The sequence below is a fragment of the Aspergillus candidus genome, assembly GCF_002847045.1.
Source record: "Aspergillus candidus strain CBS 102.13 unplaced genomic scaffold BDW47scaffold_1, whole genome shotgun sequence".
In the NCBI taxonomy this organism is placed as follows: Eukaryota; Fungi; Ascomycota; class Eurotiomycetes; order Eurotiales; family Aspergillaceae; genus Aspergillus; species Aspergillus candidus.
The window spans coordinates 291,198-316,072 of record NW_020194006.1 but is presented as its reverse complement, the minus strand read 5'-3'; the positions used below and the strand labels follow the sequence as shown (position 1 = coordinate 316,072).

Here is a 24,875-nt window from a genome sequence, read left to right as displayed (position 1 = left end):
GTGCTTGTTTTGGTCCTTGGTCTTTGGTCTTTTGCTTTGGAATGTGGCTTCTTTCTACGGAATGGGACGAGGGATGGATGGATTTGGCTCGGGCGTTCTCACGGAGTTTTCAGTCACAGCTAGACCCCTGCTGCTGCTGGATTCGTATTCCGATTATTATGTCGATTGATTGGGCTTGCGCATGCGTTCAGGCGTTCTATCTTAGCTTTATCACAGATTTGCTGGTTCATTTCACAACCTTCTTTCACATTACTGCTACTGCGTACATGGCACACATGAGAAATAGTGTAGCTAAATACGTGTCTCTATCTTCTTCTGATCTATGTCTACATGTAATGACGTCATAAACATAATGGGAAGTATGAATCTAATGCATTGATTTAATGTACCTCATCCGGCTATCGCATATTAAGCAACATCCCCTCCGGCGCCTCCATCATCTCCTTGATTTTAGTCGCCATGCGCGCCATCGTCGCCCCGTCTACCACGCGGTGGTCCGCGCTCCAGCTGAAGTTGACCAGCTCGGCTGGGACTACCTGCCCTTCGTCATTGAAGACAGGCATCGTGCGCGACTTGCCGATGCCCAGGATGGCCATCTCGTTGGGGATGACAACCGGGCCGACGTAGGTGCCGCCGATGTTGCCGATGTTGGACACGGTGATGGTGCCGCCGCTGAGGTCCGCCGGCGTCAGCTTGCCCTGCTGGCCTAGGGCCGCGAGGCGCGTGATCTCCGCCGCGATGTCTGCGATGGAGCGGTTGGCGACGTCTTTCACGTTGGGGACGATTAGTCCCGTGGGTGTGTCCATTGCGACGCCGATGTTGTGTCGTGGGCGCATGATTAGCTGGGGCTTGTCGGCGTTGCTGGATGTGTCGAGCTTGGCGTTGAGGAGGGGGTGGTCGTTCAAGGCGAGGGAGACTGCTTTGACGACGAAGGAGAGGAAGGTGATTTTCTGCGGGTCCTTGGGGTTGTTGGCGAGTCTCTTGCGCAGGGCGGTGATGTTGCTGATGTTGAGCTCGTCTGCGTAGAGGAAGTGTGGGATGTTGAGCGAGCGTGTCATGGTCTTGAACATTTGGGCTTGGAACGGCGAGAGGTCGACGGTCGTTTCGGTTTGAGGTGCGGTTGTTGGGGCCGGGGATGAGACTGGGGCTGCGGCTGCGGAGTCGCGGTTGGCGACGAAACGCTGTACGTCTTCCTTGAGGACGCGTCCGTCTTTACCGGTTCCATTGACGTCTTGGATGTTGACGTTGAGGGTCTTGAGCATGCCCCGCACTGCGGGGGTTGCCAGCATTGCAACTCGGGATTTGGGGGGGCTGACTGGAGCGGGATTTACAGGAGGGGTCGGTGCAGAGGTCGCCGTGGGCTGTGTTGGTACGGGCTCGGAAGGAGGGGGGGTAGCTGCGGGCTGTGGTGCAGGTTCCGGTGGGGGATGCTCGTCGGGGTACTGTTTGTCGTCGACTTCTATATCGCAGAGTGCCTTTCGAAGCTAGTTAGTACGAGTGTCTCAGATCTCGGAGTTGGGTCTACCTACCTGGCCGGTTGGAACAGTGTCGTCTGCTTGGAAATGAAGCTTTTTGACCACCCCTTCATACCTCGACGTGATCTGTCCAAGCTGTTAGCGGCTGTAGACATTCGAAAAGCGAAAGAGGTACCGACATCGTCTACGGCCTTGTCCGATTGGTATTGACACAGCGGCTTCCACTCCTCGATATGGGCGCCTTCCTCGACGTACCACTGGATGATCTGGACTTCCATGATACCTATACAACAAGAATGAGCGGTCTGCCCTTGCCAACGGATCTCCTCTTGGAATGGTCACTCACCTTCCCCCACATCCTTCAACACCTGCGACTTGATCCCCCACAGCGCCGAAGCAGCGTGGAACTGACGGCGGGGTACGTATTTCCCCAAAGAGGGGACTGATGCGGCTCTCCACGGGGTCGATGATCGGAGAGCCCTAGGGAGGCTCCCACCATAACGTCGTAAACAGCTCATGGTCGGTGTCTACCTCAAAACCAAAGTAAAAGACAGGTAGGAGGAAGAATTGAACTGAATCGACCAGAGGCCATTGTTAAAAGGCGCTGGAGAAGGGGGGGAACGAGACTACTGAACTCCTCCTGCTGCCAAAACCCCCGACGATAACCGATGCCGCGGGCGTCATCGCACGTGACCCTTCTCCGCATTCCTCGCGGATCTTTTTCTTCCTTTTCTTCCTTTTCTTTCCGCTCTTCTTCTCCTCACGACGCGAACCGCACGATATATTACTGATCAATTGACCTAAGTTCAGTTATAGTTCTGGTGGATCCATCAGGTCCGGTGGAATATGTCGATCGTCATTCACTGGTACGATAGATCGGATATACTCTGAAGTATCTGGTGTTGAGGATGGTGACGCTGTAGGTAGTACGACTGAGTATGATGGTCAACCGTACTAATTATCTGGCCTAGCAATCGCCTTTCCATAGTTGACGATCCACTGTAAAGTACAGACTACAGAGTACAGAAGAATATGATCTGTTTAAAGGTTTCGGACCAAATTGCCGGGAGATCTGAGGCACTCGATGCCCACCATTATTGGTGCGCTGGCCCCGACTAGCACATCTCCAGACCCATACTCCGCGCATCCTGGCCCGCCCCGGCCAATAATGCCCCTTGCCTGCAGTCTGGTCTATTTTCCGATCCTTGGGATTTCAACGGATTGACCTGTTCCCCTTGAACTTTGGATTTTTCTCCTGTTCAGCAGAACCACGATCCCATATACATACCCCTTTGAGATATTGAGAACTTTCCCACCGTCGTCATGGTGGCCGACCATCTGACCATTCGCAACCTCACCTCCACGCCAGTCACGCTGAAGCGCATTGAGCGCTTGCGACCCCTCGGCCTAACCAAAAGTGTCACCAGAGTCTTCACGAACAGGACCCGCGCCGACGCGTCGATTACCGCCAGTGAGCCCTTTGCGCATGAAGATGTCGAGATCCGCGTGGACCCCTTCCAGACGGTAAAAACCGACCTCCGTACCTATGTCGACTCCGACAAGGAGAAACTGCGCTGGATCTTCGAGGCCGAGGGCGAGCCCCATCAAGTACACACCCCCGTCCCCACCGTCGAGTCCGCGACCATGAGAGCGCTCTGCGACGACCCCAAGCTCAACCTCACGGCCGTCTACGTGACCCCGGAAGCGCACCTGGCCATCTACTCCTCCGCCAGGATGCACTCCTGGATGGGGGAGCTCAAGGACAGCCTCCTGCTGTCTTCCCTCTCCATCCCGGGCACCCACAACTCAGCGACCTGCTACGTCGCCCCGCCCTCAGTCCGCTGCCAGGCCGTGAGCCCCAAGGAACAGCTCCAGAACGGAGTGCGCTTCTTCGACATCCGCGTGCAGCCGCAGTACCCCGACGACGCCGCCCGCGACGAGCTGATCCTCGTGCACGGCGTCTTCCCCATCTCCTTCAAAGGCAACCGCTACCTACGCGACCTGATGCGCGACATAGACGACTTCCTCGACGCCAACCCCTCCGAAACCCTCATCGTCTCGATCAAGCGCGAAGGCCCCGGCACCCACACCGACCAGCAACTCAGCCGCATCCTCGCCGACCACTACGCCCGCCCCGACAACCCCAAGTGGTACACGCGGCCCAAGATCCCCACGCTCGGCGACGCCCGCGGCAAGGTCGTCCTCCTCCGCCGCTTCGACATCGACGACCGCCTCAAGGCCCTCCACAACGGCCAAGGCTGGGGCATCGACGCCGGCGGCTGGGCCGACAACTGCGACCACGCCACCTGCCCCAGCGGCCTCGTCTGCATCCAAGACTTCTACGAGGTCGTCGCCAAGCACACCATCCACCAAAAGGTCCAATACGTGCTGAACCACTGCCGTCGCGCCGGCGAGCGCCGCCACCTCCCGGCTGGCGGCAACGCCCACCCCTTCTTCGTCAACTTCCTGAGCGCCAGCAACTTCTGGAAACTCGGCACCTGGCCCGAGAAGATCGCTGCCAAGGTGAACCCGGCGACTGTGGAGTACCTCTGTCGGAGACACTGCGACAACGACGGGGATTGGTCCACGGGGGTCCTGGTGACGGATTGGGTGGGCAAAGACGGCGACTGGGACCTTGTAAGGTGTATTGTGGGGATGAATGCGCGGTTGAGGCTGCGGCATGAGGAACATGCGGAGAAACGTGGTTGACAATTGTCCTGCGGAAGTAGAGGTCATGCTTGCATTATCTCGTTAGATTTGGGTTCACTGAACCAGTTACTTTTAAAACGCTACGGATTATAATATAATACCAGAGAAATGCTCTCGCATTCTATTCACTTCACTCCTGTGCAGATAAATAATTCTGACGTGCTAAAAAAGTACAAACCATGGGACAACATATGAAAGAAAAAAAAGACAAGTACAGATAGTGTATTATACATCGAATTCTAAACCCGCCAGACAGGCTTAGGCTCAAGAATCAGCCTTGTCACCGCCCTCAGCAGGACCCTTCTGCTCCTCCTCGAGCACGTTCTTCCGGCTCTCAAGCGTAAAGTAAAGGCTCTTGCCCGCGCCGTCCAGCGCGTTCGTGAGGCCAGAGCCCATGCTCTGCAGGGCCGTGACGAGCTGCGAGCGCAGGCCGTCCATGCCGCCCTGGATCCCGCCGACCCACTTGGTCTGCTCGAGGTCGAAGACCCGGCCGTCGACGCGGGCGGCCAGCAGAGCCAGCTTGTTGAGGCCGTCCTGGACGGGCAGCTCGTGCCAGCTGGGGTTGGCCTTGCGGGTGGGCACGGGGAAGCCCGTGGCGCGCGGGGCCAGCACCGTCAGCGCGGCCTTGAGGTGCTCGGGGGAGACCTCGGGGATGGAGAGCACGGCGACGGGGCCGAAGAGGACGCTGGAGAGCTCGTGATGGCCCTTGAAGGGGAGGACGGCGTCGTGGGCGGCGCGCGAGAGGTCGTGCGTGAGCGTGGGGTCCTCGGGCGACGCGGCGAGCGGCACCTCGGCGGAGGTCTGCGTGGCGGGGTCGACGGCGGAGGGCTCCGTGGCCTTGGCTGTCGGGCGGAAGTGTTCGACGATGCGGAGGGCGACCTCGAAGATGCTCGTCTGGACGATCTGGATCTTGACGTGCGGCGCCAGCGCGGGGACGTTGCGGCCCTCGGCGGCGATCTGCTCGTCAACCTTCCGCAGGGCCCGGCTCAGCTCCCGACGGATAGCGACCCATTCCACGGATTTGAGGTTGTCGTGCTGCAGGAAGAGCATCAGCGGCGTCGTCCGGATCAGCGAGGTGTACTGCCGCAACAACTGGGACCGGCGGTTTTCCGGCCTGCGGTACGAGGGCGGCTGCGACGGAGGGTATCTGGCGATCGGGGGCACGGAGTGGGTCATCTGCTCAACCGACGGGGCGGGAGTCGTGGCCGTCGCTACGGACCTGGCCCAGGATGCGGCGATGGGGCGTTCATATTGGCAGACGGTCTGGCGTCGGAGCGGCTGGGCGATGCGGCCGCTGGAGAGACGCACACGGGGGGGCATTGTGCGTGAAATCGGGGGTGGATGGAATAGAAAAAGTCGACTGAGTCGTGATGAGACGGAATTGACCAGGACCAGACCTCCAAGACGCGAGAAGGAGGAGTTGCGGACGGGACGATGGAGTCGTGGATGATCGTGAGAGGAAACGATAAATTCCCAGACGGAAATCTTGACGACCCAAAGAGGAATAGTCGGTGGTATGGGCGGTGAGGGGATTCTGCCGGACTATGGCCGACATCGCGGGCAACCCGAGGGGCATTTTTGGTACGCATCGCGGTTGAGTCAGATCGCCCTTGTTTGTGTCACGCTCCATTGGGCTTTTATATCACTCGACCCCTCCTCAACTCATACACTCCTGGTCTCTGTCTGTCACACCGTCAAGATGTCTGCTTCCATCTTTGACCAGAAACCTAACCAGGTCTCGATTTCTCCCTTGTTGAAGAACCTCGCCTACCCCGCGCCCAATGCCCCCGTAACGGCCTCGGAGATTGCCGCGGCGTTTGCCTTGATTTTCGAGGATCGCTTGTCTCCAATTCAGACGGCAGCGCTGCTGACTCTTCTTCACTCGACGGGGAAAGACCGGGAGGCAGCGGTCATTGCGCAATGCTCCCAACGCATGAGAGAGGCGGCCAGCCAGGTGGACAGAACCGCCTTGAAAAAAGCCATCAAGGCCCGTGGGAAGGGTGAAGGCAAATACAATGGTGGTGTGGTGAGTTTGGTTTGATCTGGTGATGTAGTGTATTGCAATTGGCTGACTAGAAACCCTCGTTCAGTGCGACATTGTCGGGACCGGCGGCGATTCGCATTCCACCTTCAACATCTCCACGACCGCCTCGATCGTTTCCTCGCCGCTGCTCATGATGGCGAAGCATGGAAACCGCGCCCAAACCTCGTTCTCCGGCTCCGCCGACGTTCTGAACGCGATTGAGCCCATCGCCCCGAAGATCTCCGCCGTCTCCGCCGATAATCTTCCCCAGGTGTACGAACAGACCAACTACGCGTTCCTGTTCGCGCCCAACTTCCACCAGGCGATGATGTACGCCGACCCCGTGCGTCGCGGCCTCGGCCTCCGGACCATCTTCAACCTGATGGGCCCGCTAGCCAACCCCATCGACTGGGCCATTGAAGCCCGCGTCGTCGGAGTCGCCTACCAGAGCCTGGGCCCGACCTTTGCGGAGGCCCTGCGTCAGAACGGATGCAAGAAGGGGATGGTCGTCTGCGGCGAGGAGGACCTCGACGAGATCAGCTGCGCCGGAAAGACCAACTGCTGGAGGCTGTCGGAGTACCCCAACCCGGCCTTCGATGCGTCGCGAGCGGACGACGACGACAGCGAAGAAGACGAGGAGAACCCGCGTACGCTTGTCAACGTGGAAACGTTCCAGCTGCAGCCGTCCGACTTTGGGCTGCCGACGCACCCGCTGACGGCCGTCTTCGGCCGCAAGATGCCCAAGGACAACGCGGCCAAGCTGATGAGTATTCTGCGCAACGAGCTGCCCCGCGACGACCCAATCCTGACTTTCGTGCTCCTTAACGTGGCGGCCCTCCTCGTCACCTCGGGCGTCTGCGAATCTGAGACGAGCAACATGGGGCCTGGTGACGACGGCCAGGTTATTACTGAGCGGGGGCCTGGCGGCGGACGCTGGAAGGAGGGTGTCCGTCGGGCACGCTGGGCGATCGAGAGCGGCTCGTCGCTCAAATGCCTGGAGGAATTTATCGAGGTGACGAACAAGCTTGAATAATCGCTATGCATCAACGTTTCTTTTTTCTCTCTCTTTTTATTTCGGGGTTTTTTTTTCAGCGCTCCCCGTAGGGACGCACTTCCATTGTCTTCACATGAACTGATCTATCCATTTCCTATAATATGTGAGTCCATATTATGTTGGCTCAATTAGTTGCGACTTGGAAAGAGCACAGCAAGAATAATATATCTGGTATTTTCAAAAGAGTATGCGAGCATGGATATTTAAATCAACCGTCACGCAACGGCGCTCCACCACTACATAGAGAGAAAGTAGCAAAGGCAGTCCAAACTCTCCACCATCAGCCGTCTTTCCTCCCTTCCTCTCGATATTAATATTCCTGCTGTGATAAAAAGCCGCACCGTGAAACTCCAAGCGCCCTAACGAATGCACACACATCAATCGTAATCAAGTCCTTATCCACCACCACCACCGCCGCCTTCATTCTCCAACGCTCCATCTGTCATCCACCAATTCAAACAAAGGCAAACAAAGTCGATAACCACTCATCGCGCCTCGAATTGAACCATTCTACATACCAAGCAACATTAGCAACAGTCCAACAGAAACCCTCTTTCACCACATAAAGGAAGAAAACACTCTCTAGAGGTAAGGCAAGGGGAGTAATACCTCTTCGTCCGCTCCTTATACAACACCCGATGTCCACACTCCTTACACCGGATCTGGTCGCCCCGCTTGAGCGACACACGTGAGTTGCACTCGCCGCACAGGTAGGCGACCATAGGACCCTCCAGCGAGACGGCGCCGTCTGTCGCGAAGGCGTTCTGGTTGCCGCCACCCATGGTGGGGGCCTGGTAGGCTTCGCGGGACATTTTCTTTTATTTTCGAGGGATGATCGACTAGTTTGGTTGGTGGTTTGTTTGCTGAGAAGGTCGAGATGTATTCGTAGGTGGATGGAATTTGAGGATCTGGATGCGATGATTCCATCTCTCTGGCGGGATAGCTGGAGATCTTTTTTTCGGCGGTTGAGGTGATGAGTCAGCGGGTAGCCTGATATATCGGGCTAACTGTTTTGGGTTAGATGGTGGAGTGTCCTCAGTTACTGGCCAATTGTGTTGTTTAGTGCTCCACTATGCAGTATATCCATCTACTTTCTTGTATAGCATCCATAGGGCCGTCATGCGACAAGCTGCATGAAATTGATCCACAACATGAATGAAGCAACCCTCGGCTTAGATGTCACGTTATTACATCAAGTGGGACCTTAACATTTCCTCCAGAGTGGGGAAGCCGGGGGGGGATTCAGCGTTTGTTCCTCCAGGCTAATGAGATCGTGACAAAGATGTTATTGTTCGTATCTGAATATAGAAGCCCAAGAAGATCGTTCTCAGTGCAAACAGCTGGAGCCCATAGAAGCAAAGGCAGTGCTGTCGCTGAAACAAGACCATCATACATATTGTGGGTTGTAAACGTCTCCTCGACTAGTCTTCTCCATCATCGACCTTGGCAACCGTATCTTGCTTGATAGTTGGATGTTCAGCGGATTTTACAGCACCCTCGTCGGCCGATTTTGTATCAGTTTCCCAAGAAGCCGTACTTTCAGAGCCATCATCCTCCAGCGTCTGAGACGGTTTCTGCCACGAATTGGCTTCGGGTTTGGGGTACATCGTGATTGTTGAGCCCGGTTGAGCAACCGAGTCCCAATCCTGGGGTGATATTGGACTGTCGTCAGGGCCAGTGAGCTCATAATTGCTGTTCAGAACATGGGGCGAAAGAATAGCATCCTCAAGTAAGACCTCCTGCAAAAGGCGCTGAAATGCCTTCGGAAAAAAAACCGGTCAGTTCTGACTTCTCTCATGTAACCGGGCGGCTCACCGTGAAGGTACGACACTGATCAAAGGGCAATAGGAATTTTCGGCCCATGGGGTCCTTCAGTGTAAGTAACTGCTGCCTCGCCCAAGGTGCTTCTCCACCTGCGTTTGCTCTATTCTCTGCGCTTCTCCGCCCGCTCTCGGACTCCGCCAATTTTCCCTCGTGCAGCAATTGCGCGTAGTTTTCAACTTCCCTTGACTTGCGATCTATCTCGACGGACTGCTCGACAACTTTCTTTTTATTCTTTTGCATAATTCGGTTCTGTTGGATCAATTTCTCCATGTTTCCAACCACTTCGTCTGTCGTATGATAGCTTTCTGGTAAGATCGCACGACGTGCTTGGGTTTGGTCAAATGGTTTCCGAATTGAATCCCAGCGACTGGGTCGGTCGCTTTTCTCCTCTATCACCCCTTTTGGAGTGGCTGCATCATTATGAGTCTTGTGTTCGTGATGCACTGCTGCATTTAACTGAGAGGAAATATGTTTCGGTAGAGAGCGTTCAACACTGGGCAGTTGCACCCTCGCTAGTTCGGCTTCTACATCTTGGCCCAAGCTTTTCAGGAGAAGGTGTGAAACTCTCCTTTCCATCCACTTCAACAATGGATTGTCAAAGAAGACAATAGCAGTGTCATGACGCAATGCTTCATCGTAATCGAAGCGGCAAGGGAAGACGCTGTTAACTTCAGCTAGGCGATGGTGAAGGTCTTTGCGCATCCCTTGACGGCTGCTGGGATCGCCGGAATCAAGCAGCCAAAATTCGTCGACTAAGCATTGTAGGTAACCCGAGGCATCTTGCAGCGTGTCATGATGTAAGCGCGCCATGGTCTGCACCGTCTGAAGCTTTTGGTCAAAGTCGCGAGAGAGTTGGTAAACTTCCTGGAGCACCGACTTCTCGAGATGATAGTCTCCGAGCTCTTTGGCGCTTGCAGAGATGGTATCGAGGGCCCCGTATCGGAAGGTATCGCTTAGCGTCTGTGTTACTTCTGCGTCCTCTCCTATCGACTGGTTTCGTTGAAAAGATCGCGACCCGCTGAAGATATCGTGCGACGATCTCACTGCAATCGGTCTTTGCTGATTGACCGGCGAACCTGCGGATACTCCCCGGGTGCTCTCATACAATGCCCAATCCAGATATGGTCGGCTTTTAATCAAATGCGGGTGTGTTGAAAGTATGGCCGAAGCTAGGGAATGTGCCTTCTTGTAAAATTGACTACGGGCCGCACGGACAGTCTTGCGAGCAGATTCATCATCTAGGAAGCGCGCAAGCAGAGCTGCATTCGCGAAATCTGTCAAAAGCGCTTGCTCGTTACCCGTCGCAGCAGCTTCGGACTGGACAAACAGGTCCCCAGCTTTGGATATGTCATCGAGCTGGGCGAATTCCTCGAAACCACGATCGTCGACAAAATGCCCATCATTTTTGCATCCAAACAAAGGTAATATGGCGCGCAAGAGTCGATGTGATTCCCATACAAAGCCCCCTTTGATTAGGAGCCGATACCAAGGTCCGATTTGAGGATAATCCCGCCGAGGCACATTGTCCCTAGCTGGTGCGGCGTGGGGGTAGCCAAAGGGCGGAGATTTGCGGTGGTATGGGTAGGGATTCAAGGTCGAAACCATGCGGGGGTATGTTGAATGGCGTGGTACACCACGATGCTCGTGGTCCTTGCTTTCCCTCTCTGGTATTTTCTCACCGGGAAACGACCAATACAAAAGGGACTGGAAAGGTTCACTCTCAAGGAAGTTTGAGTGTGCGGCCGCATATGCGATGATGCGCACGCAGGCCTCCATCAATTGGATCTAAGAAATAATGAGCCATATTCGACAACAGCTTCGACAAACATACCTGAGTACCGGTGGGGTGTCTAAACGGGGAAGAATGCCTGTTGAGTTTCTTTGTGATATGTTTCATTGCCTTTGTAGTCATTTCCAATGCCGGTATCACTGCTCCTTTGGTATAGATCTCCGCAAGAGATCTGATGACCTTCAGTAAAAGAACCTCATCACGAGAGTACTTCACGTGAGGGTCAGACAGGCGACTAGATACGAATTTATGGAGATGCCCGAAACTTCCTTGCTCCAGGAGAAGGTCTGTGTATTCGCCCACGACGGGGAAGAAATCGACGTGGGGGGCGAGACGTTCCTCAAACATCCGGATTGCTTGGTGAAAATAGCCCAGTCGGCTTAGTCGAGCCAGGCGCTCCAAATCATGGCTTATATCCAGGCCCGCATCAAGGTTGAGATGAACGGTAATGTCTTTGTCTCTGTCGCCGGAACATATCAACCAGTCATTGCCAGGATTGAGGTTTGGTACGGACCGGGACGGTTCTGAACTCGGTGATCGAAATCTTGCGGGCGTGCTTCCGGCGAAATAGCTAGGCCTTGGTCCGTCTGTACCAAGGCGTGCCCATTCATCATATAGGTCAGGTTCATCGTGACTCTCAGTGGCCGACAGTGGTGCGTCTTGAACCGACTCGTCTTCGTCGGTCAGGGAAATTTCTGAATTGCTAAAACTCCTGCCTATAGTGATATTGAACGTCATGGTGGCTGCTGGTGGGGGATGAGGAGAAGGTTCCCCAGCCGAGTTTTGGTCCGATGGGGGAGGGGCACAGCCTCCCCAAGGCGCGATGCATGCATAACCAGGACAGACAACGTGGTCGACGAGGCTGTGCACTTCCTAGTGTGGGAGAGAAATAAAGAATAAGTGAGGAGGCTTCCATTTTTAAAAGCTCTGTCCCTCCAACAGCTTGAAATCAAACCATCACAAATCACATTATCATCCAAGACGATGCTTTCCAAGTCGTCTTCTCATTCGGTTCAGCCATTTAAGTATGTCGATATATGTCAATCGCAGTCGAGCGCGAGTCTTTGCGATCTTACTGTCGGAAGACTTCGCGTCGATTGTTGCTTTCTAATGTCCAAGATGCGTTGGGGGCAGCTCCGCGATCAGGATTCAGGCCTGATGTACCTGGATCTAACGTTCCACCAACCTGCCGACTGCAAGCTAGCGCAAGCAACCATCACTTTGAGCTTTCAGGGCCTTCAGAATTCACCGAGAACAGTGACTCCCACCGGGCTCGAAGTAACCGAGTTCTTCGGACCACAGACTCTGAGTGGTGAGAAACGGGAGCGACAAGTATCCAACGCCTTCGAGGCCAATCCCAAATTCGGAGCAGCCAGTACCAGCGTCGAGGGAATTGGCATTTCAAGAAGATCCGAAGTCAGTTATGCCTCGCGATGGAAATTTACAGGCACGCGGTTCGCAGCTGACACCTCCTCCGACTCATTCACTCGAAACAGTCGGTATCGACAGCTAGTTTGGCATCTAGAAGAAAACGAACTAGAGCGACAGGCTGTGCATCACTCCATTGTACATACTGCGCTTGCCTTTCACCACAACTCCACCCCGTTCTACCTGGACGTGCAGGTCGAGGTTAAAATGCGGAGATGGCGCCACCGGCTCCAGCAACGCCTGATCTGTCCTCCTCGAGGTCAGAAGGCCATAACGAGAGCCAAGATCGAACCAGCCCCCGACAAATCAGCAGATCCACAATTTCCCCAGCTGGCCAGGAATCTAAATCAGGCCCTGATTGAAGAGAACCTGCACCCTGTGGTTGGTAAGTGCACGAGGCCAAAGGCCGTTAAGGAACTGGAACGAACACACCCACTAAGCCATTACAGAGGTATCCGACCCCAAGCCAGCAGCGGCCTTGGCCGACAACTTTCAGGATCAAGATCCTGACACAGAAGCCGACTCCCAATATCTTCCCAATGAAACATTACTTGCGCTTGCCCGGCAGCTGACTGGGCAAGAACCGCCCAGTGTATCTACCAAAAGCAGTCTTGGATTGCCTACGCAGACAGCAGAGAGTTCCAGCCCCACGCTGGTAGGGTCCGCCGCATCGTCAAACGAAATGGATGATCAGACAGCGACAAAATCCGCTGTACCTGACGCTGGTGATTCTTTGTTCTCTGTCCCTACTGCGGAAGTTGCGAAGGCCAACGCGATCCACGACAATGGATTGTACATCTTTCTTTCGGTCACACGTCAGATATTGCAACTATTAGAAGCTACGATAGCATTGTTGATCCTGGGTTTGGGCAGACTACATTCGGTTCTTGCTCAGGCAAAGAAGTGAACTCCAGAGATTCGACCCCGAGAAGGACAGTTTTAATTTCTTTAACATTTACTGTGAGATTTATACTAGTTCCTCATACGTCTGCCCAGCCCCGTAAAGGACGACTGTCCCAGACAAGGTACTCAATATGATCGCATGACCAGACGCCCACGACAAGATAGGGTAAAACCTGCGGGTTCGATAAGTTCGAAGGCCTCAGTGAGTGTCCGCGACTTGGAGTAATATAACGCTAATGTATTCTGGCCACAACATTACCCTACAAAGAAAGCTCATGTAACATATCCAAATGAAGTTTACACCTGGGAAAGATGTAGATAACCTCATCGCATCCAGGGTAGCCACATGTACGGTCTTTTGGAAAATTCCATTTCATGTTTAAAAGATAACAACTCCCCAGATATTCAGGATTCTAAGGATTAGCCTTGTTAATATTATTATCTTATTACTATTTTCTTCTTACCTAGCCATACCCTTGTTCATACAGTATAGACCATAACTCTAGATTAGTTACATCGCCCAACCCTTCCTAGATAGCTCGGTGGTCCTCCGCTTCATAGTAGAACTAAGCTTCTTCTCCTTCCGTTCGGTGCCTCGAGCTGCCACTATGGCTTATAATAATCATTCTAGAGGATTATCCGAGTGCTTCTTATATATTCTGATACCTGTATGGTTTCTTATTTGTTATAAATTAATAACGCACAGCATAGAGAGATCACGCTTCTATTTCTAAAGACCACACATAACCATGGTCTTTCCGCTACCACTGACAACTACTTCGTACAAGATGGAGAACTTTCACGTACATCGATGGTAGAACATACTTGTATGTACCTAGCATCTATTAGAATCATGTTTGGAAGGATTTGTAATGAGTAATTCAAAAATATCTTGGTGTCTCCATGCGAATGCAGACCGTTCGTACCCCAAACTCGGCTTCTTACGGGCCCACTCAATCCCCGGTTACAGATGAGCGGTGCATAGTCCGGTACACCAAGCAGTCATGGGTGATTTCAACTGCAGAGTCCCGAGCCCTTAGAGTTCAATTGGGGGCACCGCGGGGTGCCATCGTAGCTAGCCAATTCCACCAAATGCGTAGCGTTCGGAGAAGCCCCCCGTAAACTGGTCCAAGCCAGACGTGAAAGGATCCAACCGGTTCTCCCAGGCAATCCGCCCATGCTCATCCAGCCGGAGAATTTTGATCAATCCGGTACCCAACAGCTTCTCGATTTAACAGGTACAAACCTACCTGGATTCTCGATTGCGCTAGCCAGAGGCCCCGCCACTTCTCCTCGAGACCCGCGTATAGATCTTGTGATTCCAATATCAGCAGTATAACCCAAGAAGTATATTGGTATCTATATGCAAATGCAAACCGTCCGTCCCAAACTCACTCATAAAATGCATGCATCCACCAAACATTAAGGTATGTACATCGTAGACCCCCAACTTTACCTACCACCCCCCGCCAATCTTCCCGGCGAGCTCGACAACGCGGGTTGTGTCATTAGGCGCCACCGTCTTGTCCTTGCCCACATCACTCTCCACTTCGCGGTAGGTGGTGTAGATCAGCTTCGACAGAGGCACGTCGATCAACTCCGACCAGCGCTGCAGGGCTTGATGAATCTGCTCTTCCTTGTCCTTGATAGATAGAGGCTGTACGGGGGCCTCCGAGTCGGAGTCCGCTGAATAATACGCCTCATCTACACGAGCTAGCCACGCGCGCTGTTCATGCGGAGATGGCTTGAACGGAACATCCTCGGCTGTCGACTCTGCGCTGGAGATAGTAGTAGTGGTAGTAGCCTGGCGCGCATCCTCAATGCGGATCTGGCCGCCTCCGTTCGTGCAGCCGCCGGGGCAGGCCATGACTTCGACGTAGGCGTACTCGGGCCCTGATCCGGCGGCTGCATTGCGTGACATTGGTTGGCGCCGGTTTGTGGATACTGGGGCTTTCGCGCCTGGGAGTCGAGAGGCTCGTGCGGGCTTGAGCTTGCGCACTAGGTTCTGGATGTTTCGGAACCCGTAATATCGGGCTGCCTTTAGGAGGGGCTCGTTCGTTGCGGATATGAGGGAGTATTCTACTACGTCTGCGTTTCGCCCGCGCTGGGCGACGATCTGGCTTCCTGGGTGACGGGCTTGGAAGGATAGGAGGACGTGGTAGAGATAGCCGCCGGAGGTGGATGCGTCTGTTGATTGTTCGGGGGAAAGACGTTTCGAGAACAGGAAAGAGTTCAGGGCGGCGTCTGGGAACGTCGGGGTGTAGGATGAGGGAAGGGGTTTGAGCGGTAAAGAGGGGAGGGAAACTCCTCGTGCGGATGCCAAGGTCAACAGCTCGCGCGAGGTAATGACGCAGTCTACATCGCGCACCGGGGACGAATCCCGCGCGGCGTCTGGGTTCCACGCGGCATCGGTGAGTTCTTCTCGACTGGCTTCTAGCTTCTTATCGAAGCAGGGCATAACCGCCACATGCCATATCTGAGAAGCAGGGACGCCGAGGGTCTTGCTCAAGACACTCTTCAAGAAAGTGCCCGCCAGTGCTTGAGGTGATTTGAGGCGCGACAGGTGCGGGAGGATGAACGGGTGGGTTTTCTCAGCATAGCAGATCCACCCTGGACAGGCCGAGGATAAGATGGGTCGCTTGGGAAGGTTGCTGCCGGCGTTGTTCGATGCTAACGTCTCCGCCACCTCGTCCGCTGTGAGAGCCAGAACGGCTTCGCGCAGGACGTTGGTGTCAACGACCCAGGTAAAGCCGCTCCCGTGCTTGCCTCCAGCCTTCAACCCCTGCGGACCGCTGAGAAACTGCTGGATCATGTGCGTTGCCTCCTTCTCGGAGATCCCATAGGTAGCTGCCAAGCTGGCCCTTGCTTGAGGGCTGACGCTTGCAACAAAGATGCGACCTTCGCCCGACGGTGCGCCGTTGATATCCGCCGCGACTCCATTCTGTGTGGTGTGAACAGGAATCTCCGGGTGCGCATCAAGGTTGTTCAGGACTTCGGTATGCGACTGCAGCGAGACCAGGACTGCTTCGGCCGACGTCACACATCCTGAGCACGCAAGGCAGTCCGTCAACGAGATCTCCGCTGGGGGAGCATTCTCATTCTCCGGCTGGACTTTGTCTTCTTTAGTCACTTCGTATGGGTTCTAAGATTACAAATTAGTTTCTGTACAACAAGCTGCGGAGTGCGATATCGGCGAGAAAAGTGGTTATACCTCCGAGTTTGCAGGCTCCTTCTGCGAAAGCGTCTCGACCGGTTTGATGCACGCGACTCCGGGCGAGATGAAGTCGTTCAAGTCGTCTGCCGATAGGATGGCGCTCATGGTGACCGATGCGGCGAACCCCGCGGAGCGATTATCGGGAAGAGATAGCGGCCCCGCAGGCGAAGGAATTGAGATCTGCTTCGTATAGGGTAGACAACAGGACAGTCGGGTTGTTCCAAATCTGAGATATTGGATGAGAAGCAAGTATAATGATACAAGAAGTTCAAGAAGTTCAAGAAGTAAAAATATTGAGATAGATATAGAAGTTTGTATGGAAGTTTGTCATCCGGCGTGGCGAGGGAACCAACAGGAATCAGCCGATTATTATTAAGAACGGAGCACTGATAAGCTCACCGCTTCGATTCTGCCGCAGGAATTCCATCCAACTTCCTAGCTGTTAACAAGGAATAAATCTATAGAATAAATCCTTAAAATTGTTACTGTATGTGATCGACAAGAGCATTGATTGCGCCGGGCAAAAACAGAGTACTCAATAGCACTGTAGGGGAAAAATAGAAAAAGAAATAAAAAAAGAAATAAAAAGTTGAAGATGCTCCCTGGGGGAATCGAACCCTCGACTTCAGCTATTCCGGTCATGGAGAATCCTCTGCGAGGTAGTTCACCATAAGAGCCGCGCCATAACCACTAGGCCAAGGGAGCTGTTTCTAAGTGGCAATAACCAGCACTTTGATCTTTTGAGCTCTTTCTCACTTCTTCTCCAGCCAGGCCTATCCACCCACTGATAAGCTCTCACCGCCCTGTCCTGATCCACCCCCGATGGCTGCGACTGGAATACGAGGTGAGTCAGGATGGTTTAGGCAGGTCAGGAACAGCAATCCCCGGATTTCAGCCTCATGTAGATCATATAAGTATGTTGTTATCCGCTATTCAGGGGACTCGTTAGTTTTATATCCTCCAACAAGTGTATTGTCAAAACTACACAACCTACAAAATGTCCTCAAACCCGCAAAAGTACACCCAGAGCACTCTCCCCAAATCCTGGTTCCAGCCATCCAGCTCCAAACCCCCATCAAACTCCATACCTCCATCGAGCTCCAAATCCACGGGGCCAAATCGACGCGAGATCCTGCGCGCAACAGCAGAAGAAACCAAATCGCTTCTACCGCAGCTACTCGCCCTACGCCCCCAGGCTCCCCCAAACGGATATTACTACGCGCACGCGCGGACCCGCGTCCTAGACACCAGATACAAACCCAAGAATCTCAGCACCACCGTAGAGGTCGTCAATGCAGACACGTACGATACAGCGATCGACCTAGCCGGTCCAAACGGCTTCCTCCACCACGACCACACCGCCAAAGTCTGCGTGCTGAACCTGGCGAGCGAGAAGCACGCCGGTGGCGGGTGGCTGCGAGGCGCAATGGCCCAGGAGGAGGCGCTTTGCTACCGCAGTAGTCTCAGCTTCACGCTCAAGCGGCGGTTTTATCCCATTCGGGACCGCGACGCCATATACTCGCCGACGGTGCTCATCGTGCGGGGGAACTTTGATCAGGGCCATAAGTTGATGGACTTGCAACGACCGGAGTTATTCCCCGTCGTCAGTGTCGTCAGTGTGGCTGCTGTGCGGAGGCCGGAGATTCTGAACGCGAATCCACCTAGGTTCAAGCACATTGCTGATCGGCACTTGACCAAGGATAAGATGCGGGCTATTCTCCGGGTGGCGGCGTACAACAGACAGCGGAGGCTGGTCCTCGGCGCACTTGGCTGTGGGGCATTTGCGAACCCTAAACAGGAGGTTGCAGACTGTTGGACGGAGGTCCTGCAGGAGCAGGAGTTTCAGGGATGGTGGGAACGCATCGTCTTTGCGGTGCTGGAGAACGCCGGCGGGCCCGCTATTAATACCGGGAATTTCGATACCTTTCGCAGCAAGCTGCAGGGTTTGAGAGTTTGATACCGAGATATCGCGTGGAATATGTGGTTGATAGAGACGATGATAATGTACATAGCCTCAATACGTCAGACAAGCCAGATACCAACCGATGTTACTTCTTGGTCCGCGTCGAGCGTCGCCGGCCGACGGGTGATACCTCTGGTTTGACCTCTTCTTCGCTCTTGAGGCTCTGTTTGCTCTGTCGTTTCGACCCTGCTCTTTTCGGCTTCGGCTCCTCCTCTTCCTCCTCCTCTTTGACAGGTGTATTGCTTTCTTCCTTCGTAGCTCTCTTTCGCTTAGACTCCCCCTGGGCGGCGCTGGAATCATCCCCATTGATGTCCTTCGATACCGGGCCCGTCTTCTTCTGTACACTCGGTACCACCGCACTTGTCCGTCCGCCGACAGTAAGAAAGACTATTTTCTCCCCGTTGGGTAGAGCCGAGGTACTGTTCTTCTTTCCTTTACTCCACCGATGCTTGAACAGCCAATCTTCGGGAAACTTGTCCGAATCAGCAAGGAGGTCCACCGAGGTTGAGCAGACGTAGTGGATTGCCGAGTTGAGTTCCTTGATTTGATCGTCCCCCAAGGTGTTGCTGTATTGTTCTGGGTGTATTTTCGCGTGATACAGAATCTCATCTCTGGTACGCAGTCAGCACCAGTATCAAACAACTAGACGATCGCGTAGGGGACAAACCCCATCCAATTCCCGATCCCGCTAATATTAGCCTGATCCAGAAGCAGCGCCTTGATAGGCACCTTCTTACTGCGCAGCTTCTGCGCCAGCCACTCCTGCGTCACCACATCCTTATCAACAACCGGATCAGGCCCATTCTCTTTCAACGGGCTATACTTGCGGATCTCCTCCGCCGGGCAATCCACCAGCCGGATCCTGCTCAATCGGCGGAAATCCACAAACGCCGCCTCCGTCACGGGGGTCCCATCCGTCTCCATGAGAAACTTCCAATATTTAGGCGGCCACTCCTTGTCCGCGGGCTTATCAGTCCGGTAATAGTAGGTGTCTTCGTCGCGGATCTTCAGCCAGCCAGCCATGCCGAAATGCATCAGCGCGTGCGGCGGGGAGTCCATCGCGATCCAGAAGTATTTCCCCTGTTGGCCTGCGCTTGCGATCTTCTTGCCTTGCATGGCTTTTTGGAAGTCTGTCGCGCTGGTCCCTGCTTTGCCGTAGACGATGTCATCGTTTTGGGTGGATACTTTGGTGAGGGTCTTCCCGACTAGATGTTGGCGGATGAAGTGCACGATGCGCGAGACTTCTGCGAGCTCCGGCATGTTGGACTGAGTAATCTGAATTGGTACACAGGATGCGATGAAGTATGAATTGAATTGCCTGTTGACAGATAGAAAGAATTCTGGGTGACAAGGACGCAGCAGGAACGCAGGCAGCATACGAGTTATGACTAAAAGTTGACGGGGTATGCAGACCTCCCAAGTGGGTCTCCTACAGATCAACTCCGATATTTTGCCAAGAAGAGAGCTGACATGGGACTAGACGGAGACTGCACACATGCAATGATGGCGACTATGTATATTGAAAGGGGATCTGACACTGAAAAAACCCACTGGAACTCACTATGAAAGAAATGGATGAAGAAGTCCGGGACGTGTGCTGGACATTCTATGTGTAGTGAGTTGAGAAACTGCATCCTTTCATGTGACTTCTGACAACATCCATGTCTTGTCTTCATTTCCTGCCATGTATTGCAAATTGCGTGTACCTGCTTCTGTACTGTTACTTTATACCAGTTTCAGATCGCCTCATAATCTATGGAGTTTACAGGAATCAATTAAGCCGACAAGTGTACGTGGTGATATGATGGATTGATGGATGACTAATGCTGATCATGGAACCATTGCATAAAGTGGGTTCCGCGAACTATCTAACCTGCCTGGGCAATCAACTCTTCTCTCAGCAAAGTCCACAACGCACTCGAGCATCTCGAATCTCATCAAGGCTGTGTCTGTTCATCAGTAACCGAATTAAAGTCGCACATATATCGCTTCGTCACTCCGTGTCTCCACACGTGCATAGCACGTTAGCACGATAGCACGATCTGACGTCAACCCGACTGACCTTGAAACCGACTATCTGATTTGCCGCCAATCTGGAGTGGTTCTGGGCGACGACAATCAAGCGGGGACAGAATCCCGACGCAGGGGAGGAAGCCAAAATGTCCAGGGCTACGGAGACGCCGGCTCCCCGGCTGACTCCTCAGTTCTGTTTCAATGAGCGGCTACTTCGGGGTATGTTGCGACCTGGCCATCGATCCATTAGGCCTCGGCCATGCGCAAACCAGAGCTGATCAATCTGCACGAAATAGATTTTCTGCGACTTTCACGCTCGACGATTGATGACTCGATCACGCAAAATCTCAACGCCTTGTACACGCCAGCGCGCGAAGGCTTCGACCCCTCCTCGACGGCTCGCCGACAGACCGACTCCCGACTCGATCGACCGATCGACCCGACGGCGTGCCAGGACTTCAAGGACAAGGTGCTCTTTCCGTCATGGCAGACTCGATCGGACGTGCTTGCTTACTGCGCTGGCGTGGCGACGAGTCCCGACCCCGAAGACCCGGATTTGATCCTCCGGCAGACGGAGTCGGCCCGGGATCGAGAGAGGGTGGTGGATGAGCGACTCGATCCGTACTCCGCTCGGTTCTTTCCGCGAGAGGCACGCACGGAGTCTCTTGCCAACGTAGTTAGGAACCAGCGTATGGTGGAGGAGATCATCCGGTCGCGAACCTGGGGCCTCGTGTCGGAGAGATGTGATGCGCCGTCTGCCGGTTGGGAGGAAGCATTAAACCAGTGGCGTGAGAGACAGCAACGCTGATTGTTTGTCCACCCTCGTTGGGATTGGGCATACAATCGGACGGCCGGAGGTCCTCACTGTATATAAAAGCATATGCGACATGCGATCATTGTACTGTACTCCAGGCGTTGGGGTTTCAATCTACATTCCAGTAGTTTTCAACCTCCACAATATACACCTTTTATAATTCCAAGTCCATCTAAGTGGTCATGGCATAGGTATCGACAGGGAAGACGTAGAGATGTTCGGGTAATTGTTGGATCGGACGACCGGCCAGATAGGATTCAACAGAACTCCAACCACGTCAAAATCAGTATTTTAGCTTCATTGATCTTTCAAAATCACTCATACGGAAATTGCAAATATTAATTATCAATATGCACCTGTCTCCTCGTAGCTAGTGCTCGATATGGGCCCACTTGGGACTGACGGATTGATCGACAACGTGAATCGCTCGCTGGTTGTTCCGCTCGCCGCCTTAGGCACTCTCCCCCCGCGCACATCTCAAGGCCACGCACAGTCACCGACCTTGGCAAGTCTTTCCACTCCGCCAACGTCCTATTCTCTCTCCTCCTCCCTCCCCCCACCCACAACCTCACCATGCCGCAACCATTGAGCTCCAAGGATGCCTCTCTGTTTCGCCAGGTGGTCCGCCATTATGAAAATAAACAACACAAGAAGGGTAAACATTGAAATCCTCCCCACCCAAACTCTTCCCACTTGAGACGTCATTTGTTAACTCCGGGCCCGCTTGGGCAAAAATCATACTATAGGTATCAAAGCCGCAGAACAGATCCTGCGAAAGAACCCCAACCATGGCGACACCCTGGCGATGAAGGCATTGATCATCAGCCAACAAGGGCAGCAGGAGGAGGCCTTCGCGCTGGCCAAGGAAGCCCTCAAGAACGATATGAAGTCGCACATTTGCTGGCACGTCTACGGTTTACTGTACCGCGCGGAGAAGAACTACGAGGAGGCCATCAAGGCGTACCGGTTTGCCCTGCGCATCGAGCCCGACTCCCAGCCCATTCAACGAGACCTGGCCCTCCTCCAGATGCAGATGCGCGACTACCAGGGCTACATCCAGAGCCGGAGCGCCATGCTCCAGGCCCGTCCGGCCTTTCGACAGAATTGGACCGCCCTGGCGATCGCACACCACCTCGCGGGTGACCTGGAGGAGGCCGAGAAGGTGCTGACCACCTACGAAGAGACCCTCAAGACCGTGCCCCACGTCGCCGACATGGAACACTCCGAGGCCGTCCTCTACAAGAACACGATCATGGCGGAAGCGGGCAAGCTGGACAAGGCCCTGGAGCATCTTGAGTCGGTGGGCTATCGGATCTTGGATGTGCAGGCGCTTCTGGAGATGAAGGCGGATTACTTGTTGCGGTTGGGCCGGAAGGAAGAGGCCGCGGCGGCCTACACGGTGCTGCTGGAGCGGAACTCGGAGAACTCGATCTACTTCGACGGTTTGATCCGGGCGAAGGACATCGCTGAGAATGACCACAAGGCGCTGAAGGCGGTCTACGATGAGTGGGCGGAGAAATGCCCGCGGGGCGATGCCGCTCGCCGCATCCCGCTGGACTTCCTGGAAGGGGACGAATTCAAGCAGGCCGCCGATGCGTACCTGCAGCGCATGCTCAAGAAGGGAGTGCCCTCCCTCTTTGCGAACATCAAGGCCCTCTACGACAACACGAAGAAGCGCGACACGGTGCAGGAGCTGGTCGAAGGGTACGTCAAGGCGGCGCCGCAATCCAATGGCGCCGCGAACGGCGATGACACTGAGTTCCTTTCCTCCACCTACTACTTCCTTGCCCAGCACTACAATTACCACCTGAGCCGGGACTTGACCAAAGCCATGCAGAACGTCGACAAGGCGCTGGAGCTCGCCCCCAAGGCCGTCGAGTACCAGATGACCAAGGCCCGGATCTGGAAGCACCGCGGCAACCCGCAAAAGGCCGCCGAGGAGATGGAGAACGCGCGACTCCTGGACGAGAAGGACCGGTACATCAACTCCAAGGCCGCCAAGTACCAGCTGCGCAACCACGAGAACGAGAAGGGCCTCGACAACATGAGCAAATTCACGCGGAACGAGACCGTCGGCGGCGCGCTGGGCGATCTCCACGAGATGCAGTGCGTCTGGTTCCTGACGGAAGACGGCGAGTCGTACCTGCGGCAGAAGAAGCTGGGGCTGGCGCTCAAACGGCTCCACGCCGTCTACAACATCTTCGACGTGTGGCAGGAGGACCAGTTCGATTTCCACAGCTTCTCCCTGCGCAAGGGCATGATCCGGGCTTACGTCGACATGGTGCGGTGGGAGGACCGCCTGCGCGAGCATCCGTTCTACACCCGCGTGGCGCTGGCGGGCGTCAAGGCTTACTTGATGCTGCACGATGACCGCGACCTGGTGCACGGACCCATGCCCAGCAGCACCAACGGGGCCAACAAGGAGGAGGATGAAGCGGAGCGGAAGAAGGCCATGAAGAAGGCCAAGAAGGAACAGCAGCGGCTGGAGAAGATCGAGATCGAGAAGCGCGAGGCGCGCAAGGCGGCCCCGACCAAGGGCTTTGACGGCGAGGTGAAGAAGGAGGACCCCGATCCGTTCGGCACCAAGCTGGTGCAGACTCAGGATCCGCTCAAGGAGGCCACCAAGTTCCTGGCGCCGTTGCTGGAATACAGCCCTGAGAACATTGAGGGGCAGTGCCTCGGCTTTGAGGTTTATCTCCGGAAAGGTATGTTCCTGTATCCCCCAGAAAAAGGAAACAAAAAAACTTAATACAGTGAACTAACGGTTATCCAGGCAAATACGCCCTCGCGCTCAAATGCCTCTCCGCCGCCCACGCCCTCGACCCCACCCACCCAACCCTCCACGCTCAACTCCTCCGTTTCCGCCAGAAACTCTCCACCCTCGCGGAGCCTCTCGCCCCGCAAGTCGCCGAAGTCATCAACACCGAGCTGGAGACGCTCCTCCCCAAATCGCAGAACCTCGAAGAATGGAACGCCTCGTTCCAGTCGACGCACGCCGCGAGCGTGGCTCACACCCAAGCCGCCCTCACCTGCCGCCAGCTCCTCAAGGCCGACTCCAAGCCACAGTGCGAAAAGGACCTCACCGCCACGCTGGACAGCCCCGATCTGACCATTGACACCGCACTGGCTGGTCTGGAGCTCCTCAGCGAGTGGGGCAGCAGTGCCGCTGCGAAGACCGCTTATGCCGAGAAGGCGAGCTCCCGGTGGCCTGAGTCGACGGTGTTTTCTCAGCTGAGCTGAATGGGTTGTTTTATTTGGCGTGTAGTTTCTTTTTCTTATCATTTTCTTTTCTTTTTTATCTTTTGACTCTATTTTTATCATTTATCTCGATGAGAGGAGATCAGATGAGATGAGTATACCTTGGTATAGACGGGTGTTCCAGTTCTGTGACCACACCGTAAGTAAGACTTAGACTGCAGAAGAAGAAAAAAAAACAAAACAAAACAAAAGGCTATAATAAAAGAGGAATGAGAATGAATAATGTCTGAGTATTTCTAGTTTATTGGTATCTGTATCTGTCTACCTTCTTTTAGGAGTATACAAATACTAATTTTCTACACAGCTCTTTCTCTTTCCATTTTAATGCTCATTCATCACTGCTTTTTGCTCACTGAGTAGTCTAAGTTGGGGCTGAGCAGAGAAGAAGTAACTAGTTATAGACTATGA

At 54.3% G+C, this 24,875-nt stretch overlaps 12 protein-coding genes and 1 non-coding gene across 13 annotated transcripts; 6 read left to right on the top strand and 7 right to left on the bottom strand.

Moving 5' to 3' along the window:
• Positions 1-395: 395 nt before the first annotated feature.
• On the bottom strand, positions 396-2,075 carry BDW47DRAFT_1248 (putative 2-oxo acid dehydrogenases acyltransferase; the record flags this gene model as incomplete). Its single annotated transcript, XM_024816308.1, has 4 exons — positions 1,822-2,075; positions 1,655-1,758; positions 1,530-1,601; positions 396-1,475 (listed from the first exon to the last, which is right to left on the bottom strand). Exons 1-4 carry the CDS (start codon positions 1,991-1,993, stop codon positions 399-401), a joined length of 1,425 nt encoding a protein of 474 aa, XP_024676497.1. The 5' UTR covers positions 1,994-2,075.
• A 465-nt stretch (positions 2,076-2,540) lies between these two features.
• BDW47DRAFT_130350 (phosphatidylinositol-specific phospholipase C) lies at positions 2,541-4,214 on the top strand. Its single transcript, XM_024817078.1, has one exon. The coding sequence runs from the start codon at positions 2,799-2,801 to the stop codon at positions 4,182-4,184; it is 1,386 nt and encodes a 461-aa protein (XP_024676496.1). The 5' UTR covers positions 2,541-2,798; the 3' UTR covers positions 4,185-4,214.
• A 234-nt stretch (positions 4,215-4,448) lies between these two features.
• On the bottom strand, positions 4,449-5,504 carry BDW47DRAFT_121591 (mitochondrial 54S ribosomal protein uL10m; the record flags this gene model as incomplete). The annotated part of the gene is made up of 1 exon (XM_024815656.1): positions 4,449-5,504. The coding sequence occupies one exon, from the start codon at positions 5,502-5,504 to the stop codon at positions 4,449-4,451; it is 1,056 nt and encodes a 351-aa protein (XP_024676495.1).
• Positions 5,505-5,782: 278 nt separating this feature from the next.
• Positions 5,783-7,339, top strand: BDW47DRAFT_1240 (anthranilate phosphoribosyltransferase). Its single transcript, XM_024816166.1, has 2 exons — positions 5,783-6,210; positions 6,275-7,339. The coding sequence occupies exons 1-2, from the start codon at positions 5,884-5,886 to the stop codon at positions 7,238-7,240; spliced, it is 1,293 nt and encodes a 430-aa protein (XP_024676494.1). The 5' UTR covers positions 5,783-5,883; the 3' UTR covers positions 7,241-7,339.
• A 72-nt stretch (positions 7,340-7,411) lies between these two features.
• BDW47DRAFT_97256 (Rpo12/RPC10 RNA polymerase subunit family protein) lies at positions 7,412-8,168 on the bottom strand. The gene is made up of 2 exons (XM_024820382.1): positions 7,871-8,168; positions 7,412-7,771 (listed from the first exon to the last, which is right to left on the bottom strand). The coding sequence occupies exons 1-2, from the start codon at positions 8,071-8,073 to the stop codon at positions 7,747-7,749; spliced, it is 228 nt and encodes a 75-aa protein (XP_024676493.1). The 5' UTR covers positions 8,074-8,168; the 3' UTR covers positions 7,412-7,746.
• A 423-nt stretch (positions 8,169-8,591) lies between these two features.
• BDW47DRAFT_97255 (uncharacterized protein) lies at positions 8,592-11,607 on the bottom strand. Its single transcript, XM_024820381.1, has 3 exons — positions 10,917-11,607; positions 9,077-10,870; positions 8,592-9,021 (listed from the first exon to the last, which is right to left on the bottom strand). The coding sequence occupies exons 1-3, from the start codon at positions 11,220-11,222 to the stop codon at positions 8,683-8,685; spliced, it is 2,439 nt and encodes an 812-aa protein (XP_024676492.1). The 5' UTR covers positions 11,223-11,607; the 3' UTR covers positions 8,592-8,682.
• A 195-nt stretch (positions 11,608-11,802) lies between these two features.
• On the top strand, positions 11,803-13,368 carry BDW47DRAFT_97254 (uncharacterized protein). Its single transcript, XM_024820380.1, has 2 exons — positions 11,803-12,687; positions 12,752-13,368. The coding sequence occupies exons 1-2, from the start codon at positions 11,859-11,861 to the stop codon at positions 13,207-13,209; spliced, it is 1,287 nt and encodes a 428-aa protein (XP_024676491.1). The 5' UTR covers positions 11,803-11,858; the 3' UTR covers positions 13,210-13,368.
• Positions 13,369-13,997: 629 nt separating this feature from the next.
• nar1 (iron-sulfur cluster assembly protein NAR1) lies at positions 13,998-16,706 on the bottom strand. Its single transcript, XM_024820379.1, has 2 exons — positions 16,417-16,706; positions 13,998-16,347 (listed from the first exon to the last, which is right to left on the bottom strand). The coding sequence occupies exons 1-2, from the start codon at positions 16,522-16,524 to the stop codon at positions 14,662-14,664; spliced, it is 1,794 nt and encodes a 597-aa protein (XP_024676490.1). The 5' UTR covers positions 16,525-16,706; the 3' UTR covers positions 13,998-14,661.
• Positions 16,707-17,015: 309 nt separating this feature from the next.
• On the bottom strand, positions 17,016-17,124 carry BDW47DRAFT_t1. Its single transcript has one exon. It is a non-coding gene; the product is annotated as a tRNA-Ile (tRNA).
• A 222-nt stretch (positions 17,125-17,346) lies between these two features.
• On the top strand, positions 17,347-18,421 carry BDW47DRAFT_1205 (uncharacterized protein). The gene has a single exon (XM_024815496.1). It carries the CDS (start codon positions 17,417-17,419, stop codon positions 18,374-18,376), a length of 960 nt encoding a protein of 319 aa, XP_024676489.1. The 5' UTR covers positions 17,347-17,416; the 3' UTR covers positions 18,377-18,421.
• A 46-nt stretch (positions 18,422-18,467) lies between these two features.
• BDW47DRAFT_121584 (putative formamidopyrimidine-DNA glycosylase) lies at positions 18,468-19,642 on the bottom strand (the record flags this gene model as incomplete). Its single annotated transcript, XM_024815655.1, has 2 exons — positions 18,468-18,993; positions 19,050-19,642. 2 exons carry the CDS (start codon positions 19,640-19,642, stop codon positions 18,468-18,470), a joined length of 1,119 nt encoding a protein of 372 aa, XP_024676488.1.
• A 647-nt stretch (positions 19,643-20,289) lies between these two features.
• Positions 20,290-21,380, top strand: BDW47DRAFT_97251 (MIX23 family protein). Its single transcript, XM_024820378.1, has 2 exons — positions 20,290-20,614; positions 20,692-21,380. Exons 1-2 carry the CDS (start codon positions 20,542-20,544, stop codon positions 21,201-21,203), a joined length of 585 nt encoding a protein of 194 aa, XP_024676487.1. The 5' UTR covers positions 20,290-20,541; the 3' UTR covers positions 21,204-21,380.
• Positions 21,381-21,758: 378 nt separating this feature from the next.
• BDW47DRAFT_1198 (peptide alpha-N-acetyltransferase complex A subunit NAT1) lies at positions 21,759-24,706 on the top strand. Its single transcript, XM_024815400.1, has 3 exons — positions 21,759-21,864; positions 21,956-23,914; positions 23,983-24,706. Exons 1-3 carry the CDS (start codon positions 21,783-21,785, stop codon positions 24,447-24,449), a joined length of 2,508 nt encoding a protein of 835 aa, XP_024676486.1. The 5' UTR covers positions 21,759-21,782; the 3' UTR covers positions 24,450-24,706.
• Positions 24,707-24,875: the final 169 nt, after the last annotated feature.

What these genes read in the sequence shown, in the direction of transcription:
- BDW47DRAFT_130350 (XM_024817078.1), top strand. Translation starts at nt 2,799, where the DNA reads ATGGTGGCCGACCATCTGACCATTCGCAACCTCACCTCCACGCCAGTC.
- BDW47DRAFT_1240 (XM_024816166.1), top strand. Translation starts at nt 5,884, where the DNA reads ATGTCTGCTTCCATCTTTGACCAGAAACCTAACCAGGTCTCGATTTCT. An exon ending in GCAAATACAATGGTGGTGTG is followed by an intron (nt 6,211 to 6,274) that starts GTGAGTTTGGTT and finishes ACCCTCGTTCAG; the next exon opens with TGCGACATTGTCGGGACCGG.
- BDW47DRAFT_97256 (XM_024820382.1), bottom strand. Translation starts at nt 8,073, where the DNA reads ATGTCCCGCGAAGCCTACCAGGCCCCCACCATGGGTGGCGGCAACCAG. An exon ending in TATAAGGAGCGGACGAAGAG is followed by an intron (nt 7,772 to 7,870) that starts GTATTACTCCCC and finishes CTTGGTATGTAG; the next exon opens with AATGGTTCAATTCGAGGCGC.
- BDW47DRAFT_97255 (XM_024820381.1), bottom strand. Translation starts at nt 11,222, where the DNA reads ATGTTTGAGGAACGTCTCGCCCCCCACGTCGATTTCTTCCCCGTCGTG. An exon ending in GACACCCCACCGGTACTCAG is followed by an intron (nt 10,871 to 10,916) that starts GTATGTTTGTCG and finishes ATTATTTCTTAG; the next exon opens with ATCCAATTGATGGAGGCCTG. An exon ending in ATCAGTGTCGTACCTTCACG is followed by an intron (nt 9,022 to 9,076) that starts GTGAGCCGCCCG and finishes TTTTTTCCGAAG; the next exon opens with GCATTTCAGCGCCTTTTGCA.
- BDW47DRAFT_97254 (XM_024820380.1), top strand. Translation starts at nt 11,859, where the DNA reads ATGCTTTCCAAGTCGTCTTCTCATTCGGTTCAGCCATTTAAGTATGTC. An exon ending in GAACCTGCACCCTGTGGTTG is followed by an intron (nt 12,688 to 12,751) that starts GTAAGTGCACGA and finishes AAGCCATTACAG; the next exon opens with AGGTATCCGACCCCAAGCCA.
- nar1 (XM_024820379.1), bottom strand. Translation starts at nt 16,524, where the DNA reads ATGAGCGCCATCCTATCGGCAGACGACTTGAACGACTTCATCTCGCCC. An exon ending in AGGAGCCTGCAAACTCGGAG is followed by an intron (nt 16,348 to 16,416) that starts GTATAACCACTT and finishes TTGTAATCTTAG; the next exon opens with AACCCATACGAAGTGACTAA.
- BDW47DRAFT_1205 (XM_024815496.1), top strand. Translation starts at nt 17,417, where the DNA reads ATGTCCTCAAACCCGCAAAAGTACACCCAGAGCACTCTCCCCAAATCC.
- BDW47DRAFT_97251 (XM_024820378.1), top strand. Translation starts at nt 20,542, where the DNA reads ATGTCCAGGGCTACGGAGACGCCGGCTCCCCGGCTGACTCCTCAGTTC. An exon ending in CAATGAGCGGCTACTTCGGG is followed by an intron (nt 20,615 to 20,691) that starts GTATGTTGCGAC and finishes TGCACGAAATAG; the next exon opens with ATTTTCTGCGACTTTCACGC.
- BDW47DRAFT_1198 (XM_024815400.1), top strand. Translation starts at nt 21,783, where the DNA reads ATGCCGCAACCATTGAGCTCCAAGGATGCCTCTCTGTTTCGCCAGGTG. An exon ending in AAATAAACAACACAAGAAGG is followed by an intron (nt 21,865 to 21,955) that starts GTAAACATTGAA and finishes ATCATACTATAG; the next exon opens with GTATCAAAGCCGCAGAACAG. An exon ending in TGAGGTTTATCTCCGGAAAG is followed by an intron (nt 23,915 to 23,982) that starts GTATGTTCCTGT and finishes ACGGTTATCCAG; the next exon opens with GCAAATACGCCCTCGCGCTC.